This window comes from Poeciliopsis prolifica, unplaced genomic scaffold (assembly GCF_027474105.1).
Source record: "Poeciliopsis prolifica strain line A6 unplaced genomic scaffold, Auburn_PproV2 SCAFFOLD079, whole genome shotgun sequence".
Lineage (NCBI taxonomy): Eukaryota > Metazoa > Chordata > Actinopteri > Cyprinodontiformes > Poeciliidae > Poeciliopsis > Poeciliopsis prolifica.
This window is the reverse complement of record NW_026562454.1, coordinates 98,979-125,586: the sequence shown is the minus strand read 5'-3', so window position 1 is coordinate 125,586 and position 26,608 is coordinate 98,979. Positions and strand designations below refer to the sequence as shown.

The 26,608-nt window shown below is 44.4% G+C and overlaps 1 protein-coding gene across 1 annotated transcript in view; it reads left to right on the top strand.

Moving 5' to 3' along the window:
* myo10 (myosin X) overlaps positions 1-26,608 on the top strand; it is a 90,849-nt gene that overhangs the window by 15,157 nt on the left and 49,084 nt on the right. Inside the window, 2 exon segments of the mRNA XM_055021838.1 lie at positions 15,692-15,790; positions 20,637-20,795. Coding sequence (XP_054877813.1) covers positions 15,692-15,790; positions 20,637-20,795 — 258 coding nt within the window.

Here is a 26,608-nt window from a genome sequence, read left to right as displayed (position 1 = left end):
TGATCCAAACTCCAGACTGTTAAACACAAATTGATTTATTTATGACCAAATAAATCAAACATCCGACCCGGTGCTGCGGCCTGACTTAACCTGACCTTTGGTCTGTTTTCTAATGTCTTGGTTTAAATGTTATTTCTGCTTCCAGTTTGAATCCGGTTCTCCTCACATTTATGGTTCAGCTCAGTGAAACTGAACAGAGATCATTTCAGATACTTAAGAAATAAAAATGAAATGGTGCTGACACTGAGGTTCCTGCTGATGAACCGGTTCTGATCGATTGAAACCGTTTCTGATCCGTCCCGGTTAACATTCAGCTAAACTAGAAATCCAGAGCCTTGTTTGGGTCGGTCATTCCTGATGTGGAGACGTTTCTTTGGATCTAAAATCTTTGACGCCAGCAGCTGCAGGACGGAAACCATTTTTCCACTTTTTCTTTTCGGACCGAGGAAAATGTGTTAAAGACGCGTCAGAGGGAGGCGTTGGCTTCCTGCTGTTACCCAACAGATCCGGTCCGCACCGCTGGATCTGGATCTAAAGACGATGCTGTTGATGCTGAACTTTGACTGGGACATTTTTTGACTTCTGTTGAATTCAAACTAACTATCGATCAGTTCTCTTACGTCCAGGTTAGTAAAAACGTTTCAAACATAACTTTCCTGTTCCGATCCGAACCTGATGACCGGATCTGGACCCCCTGCTGTGCTGAGCTTGTTGGCAGATGCAGAATTTGACTTTTTCTGCATTCAGGCCTCCAGAAATGGCCATGGAGCTTTTTATTATTTTAATTTGTTTATTTAGTGACATCCAGTCTTATTATGTGACAGAAGTGCATTAATAAGATTTGCCAGTTATTAATCATGAAGAGCTGAACTGCCAGCTTTTCCAAAAGGACATGAGAAATTTACTTCATAATGTTTTTATTTTAAAAAATCAATCTGGCAGAAATTATTTATATTTGTGGGAACAAGAGAATAAAACTCTGAGACGTTCTTCAGTTTCCTGCTTCACAGTTTGTTGTTGAGCATAAATCAGGAAAATTTCCTCCTAATTAAAGTTTAAACGTCTAAATGAGTTTATTGGTGTAACGTCTGCTTTAGTTTATTGCTGTAGTGTGACGATGCAGATTGCTTTGTGTCGTTCTGTAGAGACCAGAGCAGATAAAGCTGGAATAATGTTTTAAAATATGAAAACGGCCTGCATGCATTTTACTGCTGCAGGATGTTGCTTATTGTTTTGCACATCCTCAGTCATACGGTTCTGTTTCTGATCAGATCTGAACAAGACGCTGGAGGAGAGTTATCTGATCCAATGTGAATGCAACTTCCTGGAAAACCCCCGACTGAACACACACACACACACACACACACACACACACACACACACACACACACACACACACACACACACACACACACACACACACACACACAACACAAATCCTGGTTAGACACAACCCCAAAAAACCCAAACATCCATTTCCACCAATTAGCTGCCTTCCCATGCGATGCTGCTGCCAGTGAGGATGTTAGTTTCTCCTGTGAGAGCGGCTCACAGTCCTTAATGGTTCATTACTCTGAGTTTTATTTGCTCTATTAGCAGGAGAGGCTCTGATCGAATGTGGCTCACTGATGTTTGTTGCAGCGTCAGGCTGCAGAGCGTCTCCCATCGTTCGCCAAACTCCACTCCAAGTCTGAGTTTTTATAAAAAACAGGTCAAGTTTGTAGAGTTTCAAACTGCTAAATAATCAGTGGAATAAATAAAACGAGCAGCAGAATGCAGGACAGATTTGTGCATGTTTGTGTCGTGATGCTGCTCCTGTTTTAACCCTCATCGTTTGAAGACCTTCGCTCTCTGACTCAGGGATAAAAGCCAAACTGGATTCCTGTCTGCTGAGTAATAACTGCAGATCTACCGCACACACACACACACACACACACACACACACACACACACACACACACACACACACACACACACACACACACTGCACACACACACACACAATGCACACACACACACACACACTGCACACACACACACTGCACACACACAATGCACACACACTGCACACACACACACACACACTGCACACACACACACACTGCACACACACACACACACACTGCACATACACACACTGCACACACTGCACACACACACACTGCAGAGTTGTTCTTCTCTTTTTTTTCATATTTAATTTTATGCGCTCTTTGAATTTTCTGTCACTTTGATCAGAAACCTGACGGCCAATAAAAGACGTTCCTGTTTTTTTCTGTTCTGCTGTTTTAATGCAAACTGAACCGATACAGTTGGAGCTGGAAGGACTTGGAGGAGACTTGCAGCTTCGTTATTATGACCTTTTATTTAATGTGTGATGCTGATGAACAGTAACGGCTGTCGTCTCTTCCTGCTGATTGGGTGAGGCGACGGAGGCGTCTCCAGGTAAAATCTTTTAATTTGGAGCAGCAGTAAATTCCTGTGGATGTTCGGGTCGCAGAGATTTACGGCTTTAATTTGGCGGCTGAAGCCAGAAACTGCTGCTGCGTTTTGCTGGACAAGCCGCCTGCTGTTGTTCCCAGGAGAAACGAAGACGGTGTTCATGTTCCTGTTGTGTGGCGACGCCAAGCCGCCGCCGCAGCCGGGGAACACATGGCACTCACCGACCCACAATGCTCTCTGCTTCAGGCCGTCTCACTTTCACACACTTCTGTAAACAGCAGAACAATACAGTCACACACACACACACACACACACACACACACACACACACACACACACACACACACACACACACACACACACACACACATGCAGGGAAAGTAGGTCAGGTTGGCTTTTAAAAAACGTCTGGACCCGGTGCTCCTCAGCAATGGGAACCAGTACAGGTCCAGTTAGCTTACTGTCAGCTTGTTGTTGGGCTGACAGTAACTCATCTCACATGAGTTTGATTTTCTTGGAAGAGCAGCTGATGAAAATGCGTTTCAATACTTTCTTCACAAATGTAATGTTTACGTCACGTCACCTCGTTTTTCACTCTTCAGGCAGAAATAATGAATAAAACTCCCAGCAGTGAGCGGATCCGGATCCGGCAGGGAGCCGATCCGGATCCGGCAGTGAGCCGATCCGGTCCGGCTTCAGCAGATCTGGAAAGTATAATCTGACGGTTCTGCGAGGATGAAATGCGACGGTGCAGTGAAGTTGCAGTGAAGTTCAGTATCGGCGGTTCGGTCGTCCTGCTGTTTATCTGCTGAGCCGCTTTGTGGGCTGAACTTCTTGGAAAACTCAAATTAACTTTGGGAATGACGTGTGAGGAGATTTAATGCTGGACCACCTTCACAATAATCTTTTCCTGTGAGACTCTCAGTGCCGCATAAACCACAGAATGATAAACGACTTCATCATGTTTTATTCTAAACAGAAAAACAAAAACTCATCATGCTGCAGCTGGAAGAATCAAAAATAGTTTATTAGTTATAATAATCCTATTTATTATAACCTCTCAGTGAATTATTAAACTTTTTTATCTCCACTGTTAACAAAATAAACCAGAACATTTTTATTTTAGTCTGTTTACATTTTGACTCCAGTTGAATTAAAATGTTAATTAAATTAAACCAGAAATGTTTTTTCTCAACTTGAATTAGTTGGGATGTTTGTTTCGTTCACACTCCATGTGAAGCAGCAGGTGGGGGAGGGGCGACGTGTTCCTCCATTTAACACGTCGTTGGTGTTTTGTTTGGTTTCTGCCTGTTAAGCAGCAGTCTTTCCTGCCTACTGTTGCCTCATGCTTGCTCCAAGCAGATCGATAATCTGATCGATCATCTGATCATCAAACTCTGGGTTTTGGATCATCAAACTCTGGGTTTTGGTTCTGCAGCTCCGGGAGGAAACCTGATTTCTGTTTCCAGCTGGCTGTAAATCCCGCTCAGCTTTTCTTTCTGTTGACGTTCTGTTTTCTACTTTTTGACATTTTGGTTGTGCATTTCCAGCCCAGCTCAGTTTTTCTAGCGGTGAATCAGAGGAAAGTCCCATTTCTGTCCAGGAGTTGGAAAAGCATCAAGCAGAGGATGAAGGCCGGCCCAGAATAGCTGCTCCCACTCACAGCGTTCATGTCGTCTTTCTGTGGAATCATTTTAGACATGAAGGTCGAATCAAGCATAAATCTGAAATCAGAGCGCAGCAGCTTCCTCTCTCGCTCTGCTAACCAACACAAAATAAAAACGCCATAAACAACTAGATTAATGGGAGCTTTCTGCATGGAAACAATCGACATGAAAGAGTGAAGGGATCCATTGACAGAACGGGGAGAAAAACTGTTTGCTGCGTTTCTGTGGCTGCTGCATGTTTGCATCAATGGGAACAAAAACAGGGATCTGCCCTGCAAGCGGAGCGGAGATTACAGCCTGGGTTTGTGGCGTTCCCACTCACTTTGTTCTGCAAACCCAAAAGAAGCCCAAAACGGCCCGACTCATCCAGAAACATCTGCTGGTTGTTTCTGGGCTAAAGTTGTTTTTGGTTGCTGGCATGCAGGGCCGTTTCTGCCTGAGAACATTAGAAACCTTGGCGGTTGGTTTCAGCTCTCCTGCTGTCAGCTGGAGTCACAGCTGGCATAAAAATCCTCCAGTTCAGATCAGGAAGATAATCTGAAACTTTGCCTCCAGACAGGAAAAGCAAGCGGGAAATTCTTCACTTCAAAGCTGTTAGCTTTCAAAGGCCGTCGCTTTTGAACCAGTTCAGCTCTTTAGCATGAACAGGATAAGTGTGTTTATGTTCGGGGTTGAACATTTAGCCGTTTTTTGCCCTTTGTTGTTTCATGTGGCTGCATTGAAACAGGAAACCCAAAGAATCGTCTGTAGCAGCGCCAGCATCCAGGTGCTGGCAGCGAGTAACGAGGCGATTCAAAGAAAATCAGGAGATTTCTGCTGAGAGGCGAAAGGTCAAAGTGTCCAGGTGGCCGCGCTGCCTGAGAGCCGCATGAGGAAAAACATCGACAGGAAACGGATCCTGGCTGAGATTTTAAAATGATCCACTGAGAGCGAAACGCTGCGAACAAACCTCATCATTTACCTCGTTACGTCTGATGTCTTCATGCCATCAGGTTTAAAAATCTGTTTGCCTCAAATTGTTTGTGCTACTAAATGAATATGCAAACAGCTTGCCGTACTAGTGTGGTTATATGACCGTAGTGTTCTCCATGCCCTGCATCTCCACTGAGCTCTGCTGGTGAAACCAGCCGGATCTTCAGCCTGGCGTGTTGCTACCAGCAGCCATTGTTGCATCAGTTTGGTGTGGAGTGCTCATCTCTGCGTTCCCGCTGGCATTTGATCAAATGATCTGTGACAGGAACAGTTCTTCCGTTCGTGTTTGCAGCAGCTAAACGTTTCAGGACTGATGCAGATTGGCACAAAGTTCCACCATTTTGCTGCTACTTCAACAACACAACCTGCATTTCCTCCCACATCCTCTCAATCGACTTTATTTAGTGTTCTTAATAAACGACGTCTGAGTTTGACACGTCGGCTGTAAATATGTGACTCCTGAGTGAAGAGTTGAACAGCAACTCTTCTGTTTTTCACGTTTGGCTCCGGCTCTCTGGAAGCCGAACTTTTCAAATCAAGCAGCTGTTTCCTCCATCAGCTCCAACTCGCCCACCTCCGTCAGATATTCAGCGGGAAATCTGGGAATGCTGCGTTCCCAGATTTCCACATGCGACCCCAAACAGCTCGTCTCTGCAGGCTTTCTCTGCACATTTATTCATCTCTGCTTGTTTGTTTCTTCCTCTTCAGACAGTAATTACAGTTTGGTTTGTGCTAATCTGTCCCACATTCAGTCAGGATGGATGTTTGCTGAGCCTGAATGTCACCAAGCAGGAAAATGTTTTCACATTATCAGAGACAGAAGGAGCCGGCCGCCTGAAGTGCATGATGGGTAATTCAGGGCGGTTTGGAGTGAATGCATGAGTCGGGGTGCGTTACCGGAGCGTACTAATGGGACGGCTCATCAGGAGGTTCAGGACAACCGGAGGACGACGCAAAACGAGACGTTTCCACTTTTTCTAACGACTTTTATTTGTCTGAAAACGACCAGAACAGTCAGAGCTGCAATAATAATAATAATAATAAAAATAAAAATAGTTTCATCTTTCAAGAGAAAACTAAAAACAAACAGGAAATGAAATCAGATCCCTTCATCTTTTTCTGAGCGATCTTTTGATTTATTCTCTGGAATTTGGTTTGGAAAACCTCAAGAACTCAAAAGTTTGGAAAAGTATTGAATTTTAAAAACACGTTGGACCTCATAGATTAATATGTTATTAATCCACAAGTTCCTCCCTGCAAAGCTTTGGTGTTTTGGAGGAAGTAAAGGTGAAGCATCTCGAAACGTTTCCAGCGTTTCTAGTGAATTATTCACTTCTCTGCTCAGCTCTTCCTTTTCCTGAAAAAAAAAATCTGTTCATCTTCAGAGTCCAGCTCTTCATCCGTCCTCATTGGACCAATGGACATGTCCAAGTGTCCTGTTGGCTCACACTGATTGACCAAAGTTTGACTCTTTATCCATTAGGTTCTCCGAAGCGTCGGCGTTACGGGGAAGTCAAACAGGTTTCATCATCGGATCTGAAAACCCGTCCAGAAACCTGCAGACGTGTTCAGACCTGGATGCGTTCTCCATGAGCAGCTCTCAGGGATTAGCTCTGCAGGAAAATCTTTTCAGGACGTTCTGCTGGGAAAACGTGACACAAACCTGCAGTTTGCAGAGAGACGTATTGAATGTCAGATTCCTGAAAGGCTCTGCTGTCAAACATGGAGGCCAGCCGCTGCAAAGGAAGCTGGGAAAAAACTTCAGGGCAATTTTAAATAAGGATTGATGCAGGAAGAGGCTGAGCTGGCCTGAATAGAAAAAACAAGAAGAGTTCATTTTTGCCTAAAAATATATTTTTAAAGATACATTTTTGTTTTTGAGTTTGAAAAGCTGAAAATATCAACAAATATCAGAAAATTTCTAAAAAGAAATTTCACTAAAATACAATTTTTTTTTGGACTTTTGAAGAAACTTATCGTTTTTCTCAAAATTGTCTGAGATTATTCTCAGAATGTTAGTTTTTTTTTCTAAAATCACAGATTTCTGCAGATTTGTGGACATCCAGGCTGAAGATGCCCGTTTCTCCTCATCCCAGAGGAAACGTCTGGATGTCGTCTGGATGTCGTCTGGATGTCAGAACTCGTGTTCAGTTGTGTTTTTCATTTCCTGTAAAATCCTGACAGAACTTCATTGGGAAATTTTTCTTTGTTTCTCAAAAATCAGTTATTTAAAATCATCAGCAGATCTGGTTTTGACGTTAGAGTTGCATTTGTTTTTTTTCCATTTTTTTTTTTTAATCTTTGCTTTAACAGGATTGGATATGAAACAGAAATTATGTCCTTTCTGCTCCCAAAGCTTCTTAAGTTACAAACTTTTTTCTGTTGCACAAAGTAAAGCAGTTTTAGGACTGAAACCGTGTGAATTCGGTTCACTGTGGTCTGCAGAAATCTGGGTTTGGATTAAGAAAAAATTCAGAAACATGAAGATTCCTGACTGAGCTCAGATAAACGATTGCTTTGGACGGATTTAATTTTTCTGCTCTGTTGTGTGTCAGGATCTGATTCCCCAGTTTCTCTGCAGAAATCAGGAAGCGTCCTGTAACTCGAGCCTCTGCTTGTCCTGCTGCTGTGAAATCAGCTGGAACAAGACGAACTCTCCTGGTTTGAACTCTGCAGAGCGACTGCAGCCGTCTCCCAGTGGAGCCGGACTCTGAATGCGTCCCAACCGCAGAGCATCTGAGCTCACCGTGACGTTGATCTGCGGTAGAAAAGGCACAGAGGCAAATAAGTGAAAGGCTTGTTTAAAAGTAGATCCTGCGGTCGCTGCAGCTGGAAACGTCTGGATGGGGGTTTCTGGAAAAATTACCTTTTGTTTAGGTCCAAACGACGTTTTCATGGGAAGCTGTTTGTACTTGCCGGATTTCTCCTCAGTTCAGCCCTTTAATGTGAATCAAAGAGTCTTGTGGAAAGTTTCCACCTCAAATCGTTTTGGACAATCGGCCCAGAACACGTGGTAACACGGTTCATCAGAAACCGACATGTTCAGCTGATTGAACAGGGGGCGCTGCGCTGCTGACACCTGGACTGCAGCATGTAGTGTAAATCCAGTTTTCCATTTTGGTTTTAATCTCTAAATTATCCTTCTTCACATCATTCCTACTTGTTCTATTTGCTGCTGCCTCAGTAAAACCCCCAATTACCACCATTAGTTCCTTCACAGAAATCCTTTTCATTCTTTATAATCCTGGCTTTATGAATTGTAAATGTAAACTGCTTAATCACAAGTTTCCCTCCGTTTTAAGTTTTAATAGTGAGGGCATGCCGCTGTGCTGCGTCATTCAGATAAAGCTGCTGAAGTTTGCAGTCAGCAGGAACATGTAAGCAGCTGCATGTGTGCAGTTCCTCCATGAAGGCCTCATTAAACGGCTTCTTACGTGGACTGCAGTCAAATTATTGCAGCCCATAAAAAAGCAATAATTCTGGTTTTAAAAGCGGTTCAGTCAGCGGCTGATTGGCCGGTTCTGGAGTCTCTGTTGATCCGGGTCATGTGTGCGCGGCCTCTGTGATTTGGGTTCTTTCCCTGCCGCTCCCTCCACACAATGCGGATCTCATCCCTGTAAACACAACCTGCGCTGGGAACGCCAACGGAGGATTTACAAGTTTAATGTCTGCTTCCAAGCAAAAAGCTTTTTAATAAAATATCTCCAAACTCTCGTTGATCCGGGATCAGCGGTAGTTTCTGCGTCTGCGGCGATCTCTGCGTGTTTTAATAAAACAAGTTCTGCTGGATAAAGGCAGAAATGTTTGAGCTGGACGGAGCCGATGCCACACACATGCTAACGAACAGGCGTGTTTCTCATCGGAGTTTTGGTTTTAGTGTTTCTCACAGACGGATCCAAAGTGATTCGCCCCGTTTCTTCTCCTTTAGGAAGCTGCAGCTATAAATCCTCCTCATGCGTTTCAGATGCAGCAGAAATGTTCCTGACAGCCAACATGACTCCGAGGCTTCGCTAATGGTTTGATTTGGCGCCGCAGCATCTAATTAGGATCCATTAAACTGTGGAAACTCCATGATCAAATGCAGCTCTTATTTTGACAGATCAAGTCAACATTTTCCTTGTAATAAAGCGAAAAATTGAGTTTGATCCTTTGGAAATTCTTAACTTTTATTCTGTTATTTCCTTTCATGACGTTTTCAAACATCCAAATTATTTCAGCTTCTGGATGTTTGATACTGTTACAGTAAAAACCAGACGATTACATAAACAATATGAAATATCCAGATGAGTCAGAATAAATGTTTCTGTTTTAGGTCAAATATTCGATTTGCTAAATCCCAGAATAATAACAGAGAAAATGTTTAAAGGCAATTGGAAAAAAATGTCCTTTTATATCTTGATGTAAACTTGCGGTTTGAAGTCATTTGTGTTGGCCGACTCAACGCGACCTTCGGTTTGTATAATCTGGATATAAATACATGTTTTCTGCATGTGAAACGATTTTATGCTTCATATTTTTATGCTTCTCCACGTCTGGAAACACCATGGAAACATCTGATCACATCATGAGTTTCACTTTAATCCAGCTAATATCTTTATTTGCTTACATTGTGAAACATTTCCAGACTTTCAAATCCAAATAACTCCTTCTGATTGGCTCCCTCCAAAGCCGGAGCTCAGTGATTGGTCGGTGCAGCAGGTGGAGGGTCATGGACTTTCCTTGTTCAAAGATAATTTCTCTTCTCTTTTGCAAAACCTTCAAAATCTCTTCAAGGTTTAATTTATGATGAAAATAATTTAATTTCCTCTGAGAAAAATGAAAATACTTTTGAACTATGTTGCAGTTTTATTTGAAAAGTTTCTCTGGTTTTTCTTTCCGAATTCAAAGGATGCAGGAGGAGAGCAGGTGAGGCGAGACCGTTGCTCACTTTTAACCTGGGCTGTAAAACGTGGTAGTTAATAATTAATGTGGCCTGATGATTGATCCGGCTCTTATCTGAGGAAAACAAAACAAAGCTGACATGCAGAGGAAAACGCTGCAGGCGGAACGAGTCAAAGAAAAGCAGCAGAAACGTCAAATCTGCTGGAAACGCCTGTTTGCCTTTGAACGTTTCGTTTGTTCGTCACCTGAGAGGAAAAATGATGAAGAAAAAGAAAATGGCTCTGAAGTCAGACCACAGGTTCATGTTCAGACTGGGGAGTGTTGACTGAATGGATGGACGGTTTTATAGCGACTGACTGAACAAAATAGAGTTTTGTCATGGCTGAACTCCTCCCATTGCCCCTCTGGGTTTTATTTATGGGTATCAGAGTAAAGAAGGATGCTTATCAGGGGTGTTATGTTAGCATCACTAAAAAGTTATGATAACAATAAGCTCTAATCAGAAACATTAGTTGAGCTAGCATTTATAATAAAGCAACATTTTATTTATAAAACATGTTAAAAAGCATTAAATTAAACTAAGAACGATTGAAAAACAAAAGATAAAACGGAGAATAAAGGAATAAAAGTCGGAGTTTAAGGAAGTTTTCAGTTTTTTTTCTGTTATGAACTAAAAGTTTTCCTTTCATGTTTATTGCTTTAGCTCCGTAAATGTTTAGTCTGTGGTTCTGACCCGCCAGCCGGGTGTTTTTGGACCGCAGCTGTTGGAGTCATTCCTGTTCTCCATCAGAGCCGGTTCAGACAAGGTCAAAGGTCAGAGGCAGGAACTCAGGGCTCTGATTGTAACTAGGAAACAGCTGGACCCCTCAACCTGTCAGGCCGGTTTTAGCAGTGACCTTCAGCGCCGAGGGTCGGTCCAGAACCAGGAGTCAGAGAACGAGTCGCCATGGCGATGTGCAGCTTCAGCGCTCAGAAAAAAGGAAAAAGTCGTCCAGTGTCTCCGCGACAGAAAGGACGCCTGTGGCCGAGCACAAGGCTCCGTCTGTTGCAGGAGAGGAAGTGGAGACTCAGACAGGACAGCTGCTCATTCCCGACCCCGATGGCGTTCCAACGCCCCTCCTGGGCGCTCAGCCACACATGTGGAGGTTCTGCAGGGCGGCGGGTCGCCTCCTCGGCCCGCGGGGCGGCGGGTCGCCTCCTCGGCCCGCGGGGCGGCGGGTCGCCTCCTCGGCCCGCGGGGCGGCGGGTCGCCTCCTCGGCCCGCGGGGCGGCGGGTCGCCTCCTCGGCCCGCGGGGCGGCGGGTCGCCTCCTCGGCCCGCGGGGCGGCGGGCTGCATGTAGGTGATTTGGTGTCAGGACAGAGGAGATTAGAACCATGCTGTCTTGCTGACCCGTTGAACAGAACCGACCTGCTGTTCCTGATGGTGCTCCCAGCAACCTGACTCCTCGGCCTCTGCAGCATTTTGTGCTGCAGCCTGAGCCGTTCTGCTGCAGGGTGACTCTCTGGGTTCTGCTGTGCTGCAGCTGCTGGGTCGGGTCCACAGCTCCCAGTCTGTTTACACACTTCTTATGCTGGTGTTGACGTTTCCTCCATTAAGGCTCCGGTTTCATGTTGCTGTCAAACAATCAGCTCAACGTTTTCGCTGATCTCTACAAAGTTTATTTTTTATAGAAGGTGCATTAAACTGTCTTTTTGTTTAGATTTATTTCCATTTCCAACAGATTTATTGGTATTTTATTTCAGGCATCCAGTCTGCCTGGTTCAGACGGAAAGCAGACCGACCGAGTTCACTGCTCTGCTTGTTCTGCCAACAGCATGAAGACGATCAGAACCGAACCGTCGTCCGCTGGTTCTGAGTGTTCACACCGGATCCAGTCTGGGTAATCCAGTCTGAATGGATCCAGTCTGGATGATCCAGTCTGAATGGATCCAGTCTGGATGGATCCAGTCTGAATGGATCCAGTCTGGATGATCCAGTCTGGATGGATCCAGTCTGAATGGATCCAGTCTGGATGATCCAGTCTGAATGGATCCAGTCTGGATGGATCCAGTCTGAATGGATCCAGTCTGGATGATCCAGTCTGGATGGATCCAGTCTGAATGGATCCAGTCTGGGTGATCCAGTCTGGATGGATCCAGTCTGAATGATCCAGTCAGACTGGATCCAGTCTGAATGATCCAGTCTGAATGATCCAGTCTGAATGATCCAGTCTGGATGGATCCAGTCAGGATGGATCCAGTCAGGATGATCCAGTCTCATCTGTTTGAGCATGCAGCGTTTAAAGCATCATGGGAAAGCCGTTTCCCCGTTCGGGTCACGTTTCAGTCTGTTTGGTTTCAGTTTGTTCTGGGTTTTACTCTGCAGCAGAAATGTTGACGGTTTTCTCTCTGGGCTGATTTCTCGTCCTTAACTGGGATTTTTATCCATTAACGGGATGAGCAACTGGGCTTTTTTAGTCCATCATTAACTCCAAACTGGGACTTTGATGTGAGTTCAGGCCGTCAGCGCTGATGAATGAGGGAGGGAGACGTTTGTGTTTAGAGAGTCTCCTGCTGGATTAAAGTGCAGAAGAAGAAGAGAGGGAGGGCCGGGTGGATTAGGAGAGGGGGCACAATGGGTGGGTACGGTGAAGAGCGCGTGTTGCTGCGGGGCGGAGGGACGCTGAGGCCTTCCCTCTGGTCGCAGCGGATTCCTGCGCCGCTGCACATCAGGAATGTTTCTGCTGGTAAACAGCGCCGGCCGCACTCTGTGCTCCTTCCTTTGTTTGGCTCCTTTATGGATCATTAAACAGCCATCAACCTTTGTCAACATCATGACTTTCTTTTTGTTGTCCTTTTCAAATATGATTCCATGTGGAGGCTTTACTTTAACTTTCCTTTGACTTCAGTCCAAAACTAACGACCTGCTGCTAAACGTACAAACTGTAAAATAAACGAATACATTTCATGGAGAGCTTTGCCTCTAACAGGTTGGTCCAGAAACGGTTCTGATCAGATGAAATCAAACCGATTGTCCAGCAGGAACTTCTGACCAGACATGGAAACTTTTCAGCCTGTGTGATGCTGCAGCGACAGACGCAGCAAGACGGATCAGATCGTCTCACTTCCCTTCGTTAGGCTGTCAGAGGCCCAAATAGTTCAGAGGGGAAAACTTTCTCTCAGTTCTGCATCCACATTATTGTTATTGTAAAAATATGAAGCCGAAGGGAATATCTATGAACACCCAGTGACCCAGCAGCTTGCAGAAGCCCGTCTACCTGCTGTATGTCGCCATGGACACATCTGATTTCACTTTCTATTCCTACGCTGCTTTATTTTATTGAGTTATGCAAATATTTGTTTGTGCACAGAGTTCAAACCGCAGCCGTCAGGTTGAGGTTTAACGAGATGTAAAAACATACAAACGTCCAAACCGCGTCGGATAAACGCCTGAAAGGTTCTGATGCCTGCGGATAGAAAACCCGGAGAGGATGATGGGAAACGTTCACGTCGATGTCCACATTTCTGATCGCGGGATTATGAACCTGGTGAATTTCTCTTTAAGCTTCGGTTGGTAGTTTATAAATGTCTGAACTGAAAGACCGTCAGCCTCTTGGACCTCTCAGGTTCTGGTTCTGGTTCTGGTTCTGAAGAAGCAGCATTCAGCTGCTAGGCACCACAAATCTGGAATAAACTTCCAGAAAACTGCAAAACAGCAGAAACATTGATTTCCTTAAACCAGCTGGTTGAAGCTGCTTCAGACTCATAATCAATGAAATATTAATATATTTTATTTTTCCTGATAAAATGTTTCTTACATTTGGTGAATTTATGATGTTTTTAGGATTTTTTGAAACTCTTTGTTGCTGAAATAAGATTGATTTGTTCTGGGTCTGTGTACCGTCTCCATGGATGGAGAAGGTTCTGTTTGGTTACAAAATGGCCGACACAAAGAGGATTCGTTTTTTAGTGATTTTATATTTATTCTGAAAGGTAGTGAATGATAATCTGTCAGCTTTTTGGTACAGCAGCTTTTTAAATTCTGCAAATGGATTAATTTTGTCTTAACGTTCAGTCAGAGAGGAGAGCGGGGCCTCTGGGGCCCCGGGCCCCCTGGGGACCCGGGGCCTCTGATCTGCTGCTGACGCCGCAAACTTGAGCTTTACATTCATCTGCTGGCCTCCCTCCTGCCAGGTGCCTCTGGGGGCCGTGGGGTCAAAGGTCGTTTCGTTTTGGAGGCTCAGAGAGAGGCGGGAGGCTCATCCAAAGCACGGCGGGTGTTTTTCCCATGAGCGTCAGCAGAGCGTGTGGCCTCGCCGCTCAGCAGGGGTCCATCGTCAATATTTAACTGGAAAACATCCGTTTGTCCTGAATGAAAGCAGCCGGGCGAAGTTGTCGATCAGACGGAGCTCCTCCTTCTGCTCCTTCTGCTCCTCCTTCTCCTCCTTCTGCTCCTTCTGCTCCTTCTGCTCCTCCTTCTCCTCCTTCTGCTCCTTCTGCTCCTCCTTCTCCTCCTTCTGCTCCTTCTCCTCCTTCTCCTCCTTCTGCTCCTTCTGCTCCTTCTGCTCCTCCTTCTCCTCCTTCTGCTCCTTCTGCTCCTTCTCCTCCTTCTGCTCCTTCTCCTCCTTCTGCTCCTTCTGCTCCTTCTTCTCCTTCTGCTCCTTCTCCTCCTTCTGCTCCTTCTCCTCCTTCTGCTCCTTCTGCTCCTTCTCCTCCTTCTCCTCCTTCTGCTCCTTCTCCTCCTTCTGCTCCTTCTCCTCCTTCTGCTCCTTCTGCTCCTTCTCCTCCTTCTGCTCCTTCTGCTCCTTCTCCTCCTTCTCCTCCTTCTGCTCCTTCTGCTCCTTCTCCTCCTTCTCCTCCTTCTGCTCCTTCTGCTCCTTCTGCTCCTTCTGCTCCTCCTTCTGCTCCTCCTTCTGCTCCTTCTGCTCCTTCTCCTCCTTCTGCTCCTTCTGCTCCTTCTCCTCCTTCTGCTCCTTCTGCTCCTTCTGCTCCTCCTTCTCCTCCTTCTGCTCCTTCTCCTCCTTCTCCTCCTTCTCCTCCTTCTGCTCCTTCTGCTCCTTCTGCTCCTCCTTCTGCTCCTTCTGCTCCTCCTTCTCCTCCTTCTGCTCCTTCTCCTCCTTCTGCTCCTTCTCCTCCTTCTGCTCCTTCTGCTCCTTCTCCTCCTTCTCCTCCTTCTGCTCCTTCTGCTCCTTCTGCTCCTTCTGCTCCTTCTGCTCCTCCTTCTCCTCCTTCTGCTCCTTCTCCTCCTTCTGCTCCTTCTCCTCCTTCTGCTCCTCCTTCTCCTCCTTCTGCTCCTTCTCCTCCTTCTCCTCCTTCTGCTCCTTCTGCTCCTTCTGCTCCTTCTCCTCCTTCTGCTCCTTCTGCTCCTCCTTCTCCTCCTTCTGCTCCTCCTTCTCCTCCTTCTGCTCCTCCTTCTGCTCCTTCTGCTCCTCCTTCTCCTCCTTCTGCTCCTTTAACTGCGAAGGAGGAGAAGGAGAAACTCGGACGGAACCACCCGGGTTTCTCCAGTTTGACCCGAACATTAAATCCTGCTGAGGTTTTCAGGTCTGAAACCCAACGCTGCCTGGAAAGCCATCCTGGTTAAAGGTCGGCGCCATGGTAACGCCATGGTAACGCCATGGTAACGCCATGGCAACCGCAGGTGCTGTCAGTCTCCTCAGGACACCTGATCTCAGGAGCATCACAGAAGATCCTGATGGTTTTAAAGCAGGAACTGGTTTTAATGACTGATTGATCGGTTTCTTGTTTCCAGGGGGATCGGGTGTGGCTCCGGGAGGAGGAGCAGTTCCTGCCCGGCTCCGTGTCTTCCTGCTCTGGAGGCGTCGTCGTCTTCGCCACAGACTACGGCCAGGTGAGAAACCTCAGCCGGCCCGGATCGGACCGAACTCTGAAACCCGTCTCGGCTCTTTCTGGCGGGACCTGATGGACCGGCAGGCTTGGTTTGGGTCAAGGAGAAACCTGCACAAAGATAAAAAACATTCCCAGGGACCCTGGCACTATATTTAGCAACATTTCAGAGAAACAAAATTAATAGCAGCCAGAATCTAAACGGGCTGGTCCGGCTCTTCAAAGATCCGCGGATCGGCCCGAAAACTGCAATCGGTGCAGCGGCACTCTGTGACTAGATGCATTTCTCTTAAGCTAAAAATGAATTTAGCGCAGGTGAGTCTTTCTCCCATGAGAATGTGGACCGGTACCGGTACTGGACTTGCCTTCAAATGATTTTAACAGAACTTTACGGGTTCTGGGTCCAGATCTCTGACCGGTTCTGGTTCTGGGTCCAGATCTCTTTCAGCTGTCGTCCTGCTGTAGGACTGGACTCGTTAAGCAGAACCGAGATCTAAGTGGATCTACGTTGAGCAGAACTCGGCCCGTCATCGGACCTGCGGTTCACATTTGATTCACCTCAACAGAAAAGTTTCTGTTTCTATAAGAAGCTTCAGTCGTTCCCACATTTATCCCGACTCAGCAGCTCGGAGTCTTGAAAGGATCCGTTTGGTACCGTGGATCAGCTGCAGAGCCGCTGAAGCTCGGCTGGTTCTGCCTCACGGCTTTGATCCGTGTTGTGGAAACAGACAGGAGCTGAAGGATGTTTAGAGTCGGCCATTTATGTTTTGGATATAAAGGAAAGGTTTAGACGTGATGGACGATCAGTCGGGATGAAACCTGCAGCTTCCAGCATCTACAACCCGATTCGCTCACAAACATAAAATAAAAATACATCTAAAAGCAAAGAGACAAAAGAAATCAGCAAGCAAATGAAAATAAAATGAAACAAACTGCTGATTCAACACAACATCAGTTTCCCCCTCATGTTTTAAACATTAAACTAAATCTGTGGGATTTTATCTTTGACCCAAACCAGACGACCTCCGGATGTTTTAGATAAACTTTAGTTTGACCTGAAAAACTGACAAGAAAATAATTTCTGTGTTTAAACAGAGTAAACAGCGACTCCAGTGTTTCTCAGATGTAACAGGCGCAGCTGGTGGCTCTGAGCTGTTTGTGCATCTAAACTCAGACATCAGCAGTGAATAAGTGACGTTTGTCCTGCAGTTTTCCTGCAGAGGCCTCGCAGTCGCGGCTCGTCTTCCTCGGGTTTCAGGGTTTGGGCAGACAGGCTCCTCCTCCGGCTGGCTGCAGCACAAAGCAGCAGCAGATGAATGGTGATTCAAACAGCAGCTGCTGCTTTTGATGCTGACAGAAAGGAGAAGCTGGAGGCTTACCTGCCGACCTCTGACACACAGACGCGGCTCGGTTTCCCCGTCATTCTGCTGCTCTGACACGCTGATTATTAGCATGAAATACGAGCTGATGGTTAAACGTTACTGGACCGATCAGACGCTCCAGGTTCTGTCAGGAAAAAACACCTGAAGGAGTTTAAGACAGGAGATGGAAGTTTGTTCCAAAATCAAAATAGAGAACACTATTGCAACATTTAAGGAGATAAAGAGCATTCAGTGCATTCAGACTGTTTCCTCAGAGGATCTGAAAAGAGACTGGAGATCAGAGCTGCAAATAATCGATTATAGATTCAGACGTGTAATCAATACATTGAGAAAAACTGGGACATTCTGCAAATTTTTCATTTAACCACTTAAGTTTGTTTTTTGTAAGATTTTACAAAAAAAATCTTACAAAAACAAATGATTCAGTTCCTTTTTTTAAGTTTTAAGTCTGTTTTAGATGTTTAAATGTTTTGAGCTAAAAATATTCAACATTTTAACTAGAAGTGAAGAAACTAAGATTGTCGTTTTTGCTCATTTTCAACTTTTTTTTTTAGTTTTTTTCCTGTAGCTGTAAATTCCTTCCTGGATCATCTAAAATAAAAGTTGATCCTGACAGATCGAAAAGCAAATCCTAGTGATGTTAGCAGTTAGTGGCGGTTAGCATCATTAGTATGCTAACTGGTGGCATTTAGCATTCTAATGATGCTAACTGGAGGTGGTTTGCATCACTAAGATGCTAACCATCTTAGTGATGCAAACCATCATTAAGATGGTTAGGGTTGCAGTTATCTTCATCAGGAATCTTACTGGTGGCGGTTAGCATCATCAGGATGCTAACTAGTGGCAGTTAGCATTCTAATGATGCTAACTATTGGCAGATTGCCCTCTCCTGCCTGCTGACTTTGTGGCCCACAGATTTACCCCTATAGCATCTGCTGCTGGGCTTAGCGCCCGGCTCCCAGGTTTTCTGTCGAGCTGCAGATCCCTGTTGACTCTCCAGAGAGATAAATGAGCTAAATATAGAAATGTAATTAAGTGAAAATCTGGGGTCCTACTGGGACGGAGCTCTAATTCTGGGATTGCTCTGGATTGGGAATGTTTGGGATTGTTTGAAGGAATTTCTGTGTTTGAACTTTTCTTACATCGTTGAACTTCATGACTTTTTGTTGATTGAATAACACAACAAAAGGTCATGAACAAGTCAGTAAAATTGCTGTGAGAGCCTCTCCCTGGTGTGAATGAACCTGATGAAAACCAGTGAGGCTTGTTGTTGGGTTTCTGCTGCCGTCATGTCCTGGTAAGTCAGCGCTGGTCGCCGGCCGCTGGGTGCAGAACGCAGCGCTTTCTTCTGAAGCGCTTCAGTGACGAACCGTTTGTCGCTGACGCGTCACAGCGGGAGGAATGTGAGAAACGAAGGCTGACAGGATGCTGGGGGGCTTCTCTGCTGTTAATGTGTGAGTGTGCGGGGGCCAGGGGTCAGAGGTGACTGACTCCTCAGACAGAGACCAGCTTGTTTCAGGAATCGCTGCTCTGAACTGGTGGACCGCAGCTGGTCACAGAGGGGCCACAGCCGGCCCCCGCCTCACGGTGTTAGCTCCACTCTATGATTTTATGACAGAAAATCTACATCATATCTGAATCATCAGACATTCTCAACATGCCAGATCCTTTCAAAATAAATCTTCAGTGTGTCTGAAACCTGGAAACTGGACTGGTCAGTCCAGATCAATGACATCATTTTTGTTTTTCATAAAAACTGTACTGTGCAAACACTCAATAATTCAGTTCTCCTCAAAACAATAAACGACTGCATTAAATATATATATATATTTTACTTTTTGATTACTTAATTTGTATATATGTCATAAAAGTGAGTTTTATCGGGATCTGGAAAAGATACATCAGTGTCCAGTCAGGTCTGATAATAACAACTGATCTGTGATAGTTTCCTCTGCTTCCTGTAAACTTTAGAAAAGACTGAGACTTTCTCCTAAAGCTGAACAAGAATCATCCTTTTCCTGGCAGCGTTTAGCCTCAGAGTCATCTTCTGCAGCTCAGGATCAAATGCATCCTCGCTGCCTGCCAGATGTCACGCTGTGGAAGGAGAAACGTAACACGAGACACGAGCAGGTTCACCGGGACGAGGAGGCTCTCTCCATCCCAGGTCTTTACTTCACAGGTGAACAGAAGGAGACAAATGTTTTGACTTCTGCCTGTTAGTCAAACACATTTCGTAAGTTTTTTGGTATATTTTGCTCCCGAAATTGAACAAAAAGCAAAGTCAGCAGGAGGTCAGGTTTGGGTACCGATCTTGTTTCCTGATGTGTGATGAGATAAAGGGACATTGGAGTCAAAGTAAGTCCTGGTCCTGACTGCTTCAGGCTGTCAAAACTTCAATTTAAAGATGCCTGTTACTGACTCTCTGCACGTGACGTCACGCTCCCCAGAGCCCCGCCCACTCCGCCATGACGGACCAAGCGCTCCTTAGAAGCTGGTCTGAAAACATTGTAACCTAGTATCGCTTCTACTTAGTTAATTTCACTTTAAATAAATTAAAATTCTTTAACTTGCTGCGCGGTCAGAAACAGACAAACCAAACTTGTCATTTTATTGTATAACATTTAATGAGGAAAGACGGACAGCAGCTGTCAGTAATAATGACTGGAAGCGGATTTGTGACAAACTCTTTATACAAGGTACGAAGACTAAAGTTAATTTACTTCATACGTAAATATGATAAAAATATCAAATATCGCATTTAGGTACCTGTCTAACCGTAACCATGGAGACAGTGCCGCTCCTCCATGTAGCCTAGCATGTATGGAAAACACTGGTTAGCATCTGGTTTGTACGTTTTTAATTCGATGTAAAGGAAAACAATGTTTATGGCACAGTGATATAAATCATGTGGTGTGAATTCAGGGAAAGTCTGTAATTTGATCAGGAGGTTTGGACCGGTTCTAAGCTAGCCGTTGGAGCTAGCTGCTGGAGCTAGCCGTTGGAGTTAGCCGTTGGAGCTAGCTGCTGTAAATCCCGCCACATATGAACCCAACCAGCTGAGCGACGTTCACGGACAAGTTAGCTCAGACAAATAGAACCAGGAATAAAATGAAAAATAACTCTAGAAACATTCAAAGTGGCTCTGTTCAGGACTCCCGTCTATCATGGCGCCTTCACCAAATGTCGCCATCTTGGTCTCCAGAGAGGCTGAGTCTACCTGACGACCAGGTGTAAAGATTCCAAAATGAACTGAGTCCAGGCCTTAAGAAACTCAAAATGTTCCTTTCAAAATAAAAGCTGACGTCACAGTGAACCTTCTGAATCCGCACTTTAACTCTTCTGACACAGAAGATGAAGGTTTTCAGGATGTTGCCGTTGGTTGGCGGGAACATTTGAAGGTGTGAATGAGGTCCAGGGTTCCTGTCGCTGTCCAGGTCTGATCCCGGTGTTTTCTGTGCTCCGGTCCAGGTCTACACCTACAAGCAGAACGCCCTCACCAGGCAGAAGGTGCAGCCCATGCACCACAGCAGCGTCAGAGGCGTGGAGGACATGGCCACGCTGGAGGACCTGCATGACGGCGCCATCATGCACAACCTCTACCAGCGATACCAGCAGAGGCAGATCTATGTGAGTTCACTTCATACCAGAACCAGACCCAGAGATCTCACTAATCACTATCAATAATGATAAATTCCTCTCTAGATGTCTTCACCAATTATTTCCCCTTTTGCTTGTACTGGATCCAGAGTTCGGTTGTTACCAGTTACATTTTCTAAATTACATTTACTTGAGTACATTTTTTAAAAATGTATTTTTACTACACTGTACTTTATACTTGAGTAATTATATCATAAAGTATTTTTTTGCTTATTGGAGTAAAATTTCTGGATTTTCTACCAACTGAATGAAAAACAAACATGTTTTAACCAAAAAACCACCAGACACAGAAACACACTTGCTGCTTTTTTTTTTATTGATTTGGAATTTTTTTTCTTTTTGTCCAATTTTGTTTTTTTTTTATTACTTGTATGAATTATTGTCATTTTTAAAAAATGTGATTTAAGTGGCTCTGGATTGAAGGAAGTTGTATTTCCAGTTTCTAAAATGTAAAACCTGATAAATTAAAGGTTAACACATGAAGGAAATCATTCCACCTGAAGAAGAGTCCAATCATGGCCAGCAGTGATTTCGCTGCCTGGGATCAATGTCTTCTCTGAACTGCTCTCTGCTGGAATCACCCCGACAACCTGAAACTGCTCAGCCCTGTTGCGTAACGCCGCTGATAACCGGCTGGATGTTGGCAGAGAAAGTGAAAGCAGTGCGGCTTTTGAAGTGACGAGAAACGTGTGGCATGCCTGGTTCGGTACGATGTGTCAGAAATCGTCCAGCTTCCTGTCTCTGATGATGCACGGGGCACTCTGTTCTGTTCCAGGGAAGGTTTCATAAAATCCCTGGGGGAAATATTTGAATTTGCTGAGTTTGGGCCGTGATATCCAGGAAAACATGTTCAGACACAGCAGGAATACTCACAAGAGCCCTAACTGTTCGTAATGTTGCAATATTTAACTGGGAAGACAAATATTAAATTCATGTATCCAGTAGTTTGTGCAAGAAAGTAGAAGCTATTTTTGTTGCAATCTAGATTGTTGCCACTAGGTGCCACTAAATTGCTTTCTTTTTTGTCAACAATGTGTCTGATTATTACAATTTTTTCCTGTTTTTTGGTTTTTCTGAAAACAAATTCCAGTCTTTGGTTTGGAAAAACAAAAGTCATGCAGGACAAACGGCTCGTTACTGTCCTGTTCCTGGATTCCTGGATTAATGAACAATCGCGACCCGACGCTTAACGCAGCAAAACAAACACAAAGCCGGCCTTGTTCTCTGTGTTTGGCACGCATCAGGCAGAGTAACCTTTGACAAATGCCATGTTGTTGCCTTAATGACGTTTGAATGTTCCCGTATGGTTGAAATTATCCAATCAATTCATCACAGCCAGCCGATCAGCAGCCGGACTCGTTTCTTCTCTTTCTGGAAAGAGGTAGCTGAGAAAAGGGAAAATTGGACTGGAAGATTTGGTGAAGTGGATTGTGGTGAACCAAAGAGAGTGGCTACGCACACACACACACACACACACACACACACACACACACACACACACACACACACACACACACACACACACACACACACACACACACACATGTTGTGTGTCTGTTGGAAATGAGCATGAGTCAGAACTTTAGAATTTCAGGATTAGTTTTAAAATATTTTTAACCAGTACCTAGTAAAGTTGAACAAAGAGAACTAGCTTGTAAAAAAACCAGATGTTTGAATGTTTCCAGCCTGGAAATAGAAATGTTTTCTCTCTGAATAACTTCCTGAGACGTCCTTTTTTTTTTAATTTGCTGCATCACAGCTTGAGTTTTTGGCTAATTTATTTATCCCTTTACTGACAGAGAAAAATCCAGCGTTTAAAAACATTTAAGCCATATTTCAGTTTCTTTTGGCCTCCAGATGCTCTAAGTTAAAGATATTCAGCTCGTCTTGTTTACATGTGAAACAAAGTATCATGATTTACAGTAATTTAAACTTCTACAAACAAAATCAAACCTCATTTTGGGGTCATGCAGAAAAAAAATGTTAGAAAAACTCCCAGAAAAAAATCTAGAAATTTTATTATGGAAAAGTCAAAATAACTATTTATTTTTACTTCAAAATAATTAAAATTCTTGTTTCAAATTGCACGAACAACATTTCTGATCTGGTAAAGAGTTTTATTAAACATCTCAACCAATTCTGCTTAAAAACATGCAAACACAGCATTATCCTCACTCTTTGCAAATTTAAAATAAACATTTGGCGTAATGACACTCAAGAGTCAGATCAGCGTAACACGCTCCCATCTCAGGGTACAACAACACACCGCTAAGCATTCTGGGAGATAGTTCCCACTCCTGTCTTTTCCGTCTTTCATTTTTTTAAAGTGGTAACCTAAAAACTCTTGCAGGTTTGACAAAACAACTTACTATAAGTCTATCTTTCACAAACTCACATTTAGGTTCAAAATCTAAAACGCTTTAAATTTATTTAACTTAAAGAGAAGAAGATAGATGCAACTAAATGTGGCTCAAATGTTTTACAGTGAAGTTTAACTTTGAGAGAGTTTGAAAACATCTCAGTTTCATTTCTGGGTCATTTTCTGGATAAATTCAGTGTAGCGAAGCAAGCCTGCAGACTGCATGTGTGTGTGTGTCTGTGTGTGTGTGTGTGTGTGTGAGAGTGTGTGTGGGTGTGCATGAGTGTGTGTGAATGCTTCCACTGGAATCTGCAGGAGACGAGGGAGGCCACCAGTCGACAGCACAGCTGGTTGCAATCACTGCGACTAAAGATGTTGCACACACACGCACACACGCGCGCGCACACACATGCACACGCACACACACATTTCCAGCAGAGCAGCGCTCCGTGTTCTCCCCCCGGCCCGCCGCTCGGTTCTCGGACCTGATCCGTACCACATGGTGCGTCTTTTGTTGGCACCGACAGCCATGTTCTCTGGTTATTCCGTCCCACATGTTTCTGTTTCAGCCCGTCGGTTCCGTTCGCCTCATGTTTCTCTGAGCAGTCAGACGCTGAGGAATGCGGCCCTCTGGATCCGTTTCAGGGCCTGAGCCCCTGGCAGCCTGCAGGGGGTCCGGCCAGTCAGAAACTCCTGATAAACTGGTTTGGGATCCTGTTTGCATGACGGGAACGCCTTCTGATGGACTTTTCCCCTCGTGTGTGTGATCTTCACACAGAGATCTTTAATTGACCTCGGTGTCTGATTGGTGCTTTAATTAGATTTTGCTCCCAGTTCTCCCACTGGGAGCAGGCTGTGGATGATGTGAGTGGAACTGCAGCTTCTGGCTGATTTAAAATCATTATTCTTTTATTATATTAAAAGAATATGTGTTTGTTAAACACATCTATTAGTGTTAAAGATACACAAATTGTTGCAAAACAACCTAAAAAAGGCTCTAATATGGCTGATAAGTCATCAGTCTAAACGATGACCAATCGTTTATCTAGTTTTGGTTCCAGTTTCATTTTACAGCTTGATCCGTTCAGAAAATCTCATTTACATGTCAGAGTGGAAAGTGTTTCATCCTCAGTAAAACGGGTCAGAAGTTTTGTTTCCATCGAGCAAAACGTCTCTTTCACTCTGAAGCAGCGAGTCTGGAGACGGACGGGTCCGAGGCCTCGGTCGGAACCAGCTTCAGCTCCTCACGGTGTTTTCATCCATTCAGGACCGTCTTCAGCGTTCGGCTTCAGGACAACTGAAGATTTCATCAGCAGTTTGTTCCTCAGTGCAGTGAAACTTCTGCAGGTGGAAAACAGAAACAAACGTTTCCACCTCCGTCCATCAAAGTGAGGAAAGACATTTTCACCTCAAAAATCAGATTCAAGTCACTTCCAGATGTGGAGCTCAATCACAAATCGTCTGCAGTCTGTTGCATCATAACGCTGCAGAAGAAGCCAGACATACATCTGGATGTAAATATTGTATAAAAATGATAACTAAGAACTGATGAAGGAATCTCATCACAAACGCTCCACTCCTGGTTTTACATCCAAACACAAACAAATAAAAACAATCAGAAACTGGAAAATGTATTTTCTTCCTCCTCTCCATCAGCGTGGAAAACTGCAGGATCTGAAGCTTTGAGTTCTTCCAGCAATTGTGATTTATTTAAAGGCAAAAAGAGGCAGAAAGAGCTCACTCTTGTTTTTAACTCATATTTTATCAGCTTATTTAATCAAGTCAAATGTTTTAATTGCTTGATTAGTTAGATTTGTTATTTTAATTGAGATCTGCTGCAGGATGTGAACAGCTTTGTGATTGTGTTGGAAAGTATTCCTTAATGTCTGAGCTCCTCTGACAACTGGACTCGTTTGTGCTGCAGAAAAGCTGCAGCTCCCTTCAGGTCTGTTAGACGTCATTTCTCACAGTGTCAATAATTATGGGGTGCTTTAAAAATAGTCCTAAAATGTTTTGTTCTACTTGAAAACATGTGAGAGAACATCTTGTACAAATTTCCCACAGACGTCCTTGATTAGGGAGGAATCTGGGAAATGTAAAATATGCCTGTGAGCTTCAGTTGTATGAAATGTGAGACGACTGAAGACTTGGAGTCGGACAGAAAGTGTTTGTTCTGCAGGAGGCCAGAGGACAGCGAGCGAACAGGAAGCGCTTTCAGCTGAACTCAAACCGTCCCGATGGGAAGATCAGAGTGAAAACCCGCCGGGCTCGGACCCACCGGGCTCAGACCCCCACCGGGCTTTGACTTGCCGGGCTCGGACCCGCCGGGCTCGGACCCGTGGGGCTCTGACCCACTGGGCTCTGACTTGCCGGGCTCGGGTCAGAGCCGGGCTCTCCGCCTCTTCGTCATCCCAGTGGTGATGAAGGCTCTTCCGGGTCGGCGTTGTGAGTGGATCGGAGTAACTGGGTTTTTTTAACGAGGCTCTGCTGTCGGTCTGCTGACAGACGGGCTGCAGCAGCCAGCGGCTGCTCCGCTTTCACAGGTTCTGCTATCAAAACAGAACCAAACTGGACTGACGCTTGGACCGGCACAGTCCATGCTTTAGTTGGATCCAAATCTGACTCTCATAATATCTGGAGGAGCGCTTACGCAGCTCCTGAGAGACGCGTTTCCTTAAAATAAACCCTTAAAGAAAGAGATTTAAAACGTCTTTCTGTCTGGAGCGAGACTCCTTCGTTTGATCTGATCTGTCAGTCCAGTTCTGGTGGTTCTGGAACCAAATCAGACCCATTCCTTACTGACTAGATCTCTGCCTTTAAAAAAGTAGCATGTTTTCAAACACAATAATCTTAGTTCAAGCTGCTCTTTTTCCTGCTAAAAATACAAAAACTTTACATTATTTGTACAAATTGGTTATTATACATTTTACATCTATTTTAACTTACAACTTAAATGCATTTACATTATTTCATGTGACCAGGCGCCTTGATGTGTTTTCATGGCTGATTTTATTTTTGAACTGAGTTGGATACAGTTCATGTATCCTGGGTGTAAAATGTTAAACTGCATCCGGATTCTTTACTTTTCCTTGTCGTCTTTATCTTTTCTTTTTTCACACATTCAGGGATCTTTACTTACTTTTACTGTCAGCAGCTAATTTTGGATGTAACTTCCTAATTTTTACTGTCAGTTCCTGTTTATTCCAGTTTTTATCTTTTACCAGATCATTTTTTGTCATTAAGTTACAAACACAACATTTTGTCAGTGAGTCCAATCTGCTGCAGTCTTTTGTTTTGACATTCTACATGCTCTGTTTCTATTGCAGAACGTTGTTTTGTCTGTGCAGCAGCTCATGCGGTGAAATGAGTTTAACTTCGTTTTCACATTTGTAAAGTCACTTTGTGGTCCAGTTTGAAAACAAAA